Raw genomic sequence first — 2,797 nt, forward strand, 5'->3', positions numbered from 1 at the left:
ACATGCTTGACAAGCGGGGTAGGCGCCATCGTCACTTCCGGGGCCTGACTACGAACACTGGCGAAGCATAGATCGAGGAGGCGCCCATTTTCGTTGGGTATATCGTTTACTTGTTGAACGGTTGCAGTACTATAGCAATCGAGCAATTCAATATTGATAGGCGATAGAGTTGACGAACCCATGTCAGCGTACATGTACCCGTTGCCGCGTTCACGCCACTTAATGCTTGGTAGATTGAAATCGCCCAGAATAATAATGTCATCCGACGCAGATGCCATCGATGCTATTTGGTATACTGAATTAATATGTGCATTCAGAATAACCGGGTCTCGGATGCGGTCAGGAGGTACGTAGATAGCACACAAGAATAGTCTACGGTCAGAAAGTTTGATATTTACCCATTCTTGCTCGACCGGTAACCATTCGACGTTTTCGATGACGAAGGTCTGCAACTGGCGGTGGACCGCAATCAAGACTCCGCCTCCCGTAGCTTTGCGGCTGTTGAGCACACTTCGATCACAGCGAAAGACTTCGTAGTTCGGCCCAAATATCTGCCGAGAGCACGTACGGTTGTCAAGCCAGGTTTCGGTCAGCACAATTATCTCGTACGGGCTGTCGGCGCATGCTAGCAGGTAGTCAGGAACACTCGTGTTCATACCACCAACGTTCTGGTAATAGACGTGAACGGGATGGAATTTCAAGAGGCTCGATGGTAATGAACTAGAAGTGGAGAGCGGATCAACAGTGGGGCTGGGATCAGCGATTTCAAACTTGCCTGGAAGGCGATTCTGGAAGCCCCGTTCCCTGCACCCACCAGCAGGACCGGGACGACTGCTGGTCGCTGGCTGGAAGGGCTCGACTGCGGCGGGGGGGTCGGGGGCGTCCATAATTCCATCTGTAGTGCGTCCCAGTATCACGTTGGGCGAGGAGACATGCGGATGTCTGAGGTCACGGTCATTCTGGTGGAATGTCAGTTCAGCAGTTGGAGTGTCGTCATCAACGTGTCGTTCAGTAAGAACCGATGTCGGAACATGCAAATGTGTAGTACTGGAAACACGGTACGAGTCAGTCGCCGGATGTATATTAATAAATGTGTACTTGCCGTGGAGAGAATTTTGGAAGCCCCTTTCCCCGCACTCACGCGTAGGACCGGAACGACTGATGAACGCTGGCGGCAATAGCGCGACTACGGTGGGGGGGTCGGGGGCATCCATAATACTAACAACAGTGCGTCCCAGTGTCATGTTTGGTGAAATAATCGGTCGTTTGGAGATGGCAGTAGCGTCGGGTTGACAGAAGTCGGCCAGTAGAAGCTCGGTGCAGTCAAGTGTCGTCGGTGTTACGGGAACTATGGTCCCTCTACTGCAGGGGTCAACGATGGAGCTGCAGTCGGAGGAAGTTCTAAAGGGACTGGAGTAAGCACCATTGGAGTTACAGATGATGAGCCAGCACCGGAGTTGTCATTGTGTCCAACTAAAGGAGTAGCGGGAGGGTCGGGAGCGGTGGGGGGTAGCCATACCGCTGAATTCGTTCGCACATCGTCGAATTCCCTAAATACAATTCCCTGTGGCCAAGTATCTGGGTTCAAGGCCGCATTTTTGTACGCCAGGGGAATGCCAACTTTGAACGAAATGAAGTTGAGCGATTGAAGGTCGGCCCCCTTTTTCACCAGTGAAATTACACGAACGGGCTCCTGGTTTAGTAAACCATCTCGAACAAGCCGCTCGACAACCTCAGAGGTCACGGTAGGGTGGAAACGCGAGAGGTACACCCAGAATAGCTTGGGCGGGGTGCCGACCACAAGGTTTTCGGGGTTATCGACGACTCTGGTGCCAGTAGTCGGTTTATTCGGGGTTTCCGAGTCACCGCGACGACGTTTAGCAGGACGATCGCGAGCTGGTATTCGCATCGGGGTTGCCGCATTGACCTTATCGGCGAGTTTGGCGACCTCGTTGTTATTCCGCACGATTTCGTCTTTTAGCTCCGAGATTCCGCTCATTTGCCCTGCTACGACTGACGATATCACGTTTCCCAGGGACGACACGGTACTTTTAAAACGTGCGAATTTCATAAGCCTAACGCATTCATCACACATCCAAAACAAATTGTTGTTTGACCGGACGAATTTTATGAAAGGAACGTTCAAGCCAGCGCACCGAGTGTGACACACTTGGTCGCAAAAACCCATGCATCTTAAAAGGTCCTCCTCCTTCTTTATCGTTTTCGCGCAACGATCGCAAGCGGTAAACTCTGTCATTTTGACAAACAAAAACGAAAATCGTGTTAGGAGTGTACCAGTAGGTATGCCCTTAGTTGCGTGCTCGAATATCGATATAGCGAGTAACGATACGGTATCGCCCAATTTATCGGCAGGCAGCTGTGTACAATGTAAACAAACAAATCCAGCAAAACTATGTAGCCTCAAATCACAAGAAATCACTCCGATTAAATTCCGGAAGCGTTGTTTCGACAATGAAACGCCGAATAAAGCCTTTAATTACACTTTGCACGAATTATGAACAATAAAACTAACGATAAACATGTATAAAATAGCAAAAACTTTGCGAGAAATCAGACACAAAAACAACCGCCGTTTAGTACAGTGTTGCCAAAAACTCTTAAGTTCCTACTTATGCGTACGTACACTACGTGTACAACTCAACTCCAGTTTCCACCCCATTTTCAAGTAAATCGGGCGTACCACAAGGCAGCAGTATGGGTCCACTGTTTTTCTCGCCGTACTTCAATGCCATCACTTTGTTTCTGGGTAACGGTTGTAAATTGGTGTACGTAGACG

General features: G+C 49.7%; 1 protein-coding gene across 1 annotated transcript; it reads right to left on the minus strand.

Annotated features, from left to right (window-relative positions):
* Window positions 1-1,348: 1,348 nt before the first annotated feature.
* On the minus strand, window positions 1,349-2,257 carry LOC128740410 (uncharacterized). The gene has a single exon (XM_053835951.1). The coding sequence runs from the start codon at window positions 2,255-2,257 to the stop codon at window positions 1,349-1,351; it is 909 nt and encodes a 302-aa protein (XP_053691926.1).
* Between the last annotated feature and the right edge of the window lie 540 nt (window positions 2,258-2,797).

This window comes from Sabethes cyaneus, chromosome 3 (genome assembly GCF_943734655.1).
Source record: "Sabethes cyaneus chromosome 3, idSabCyanKW18_F2, whole genome shotgun sequence".
NCBI lineage: Eukaryota > Metazoa > Arthropoda > Insecta > Diptera > Culicidae > Sabethes > Sabethes cyaneus.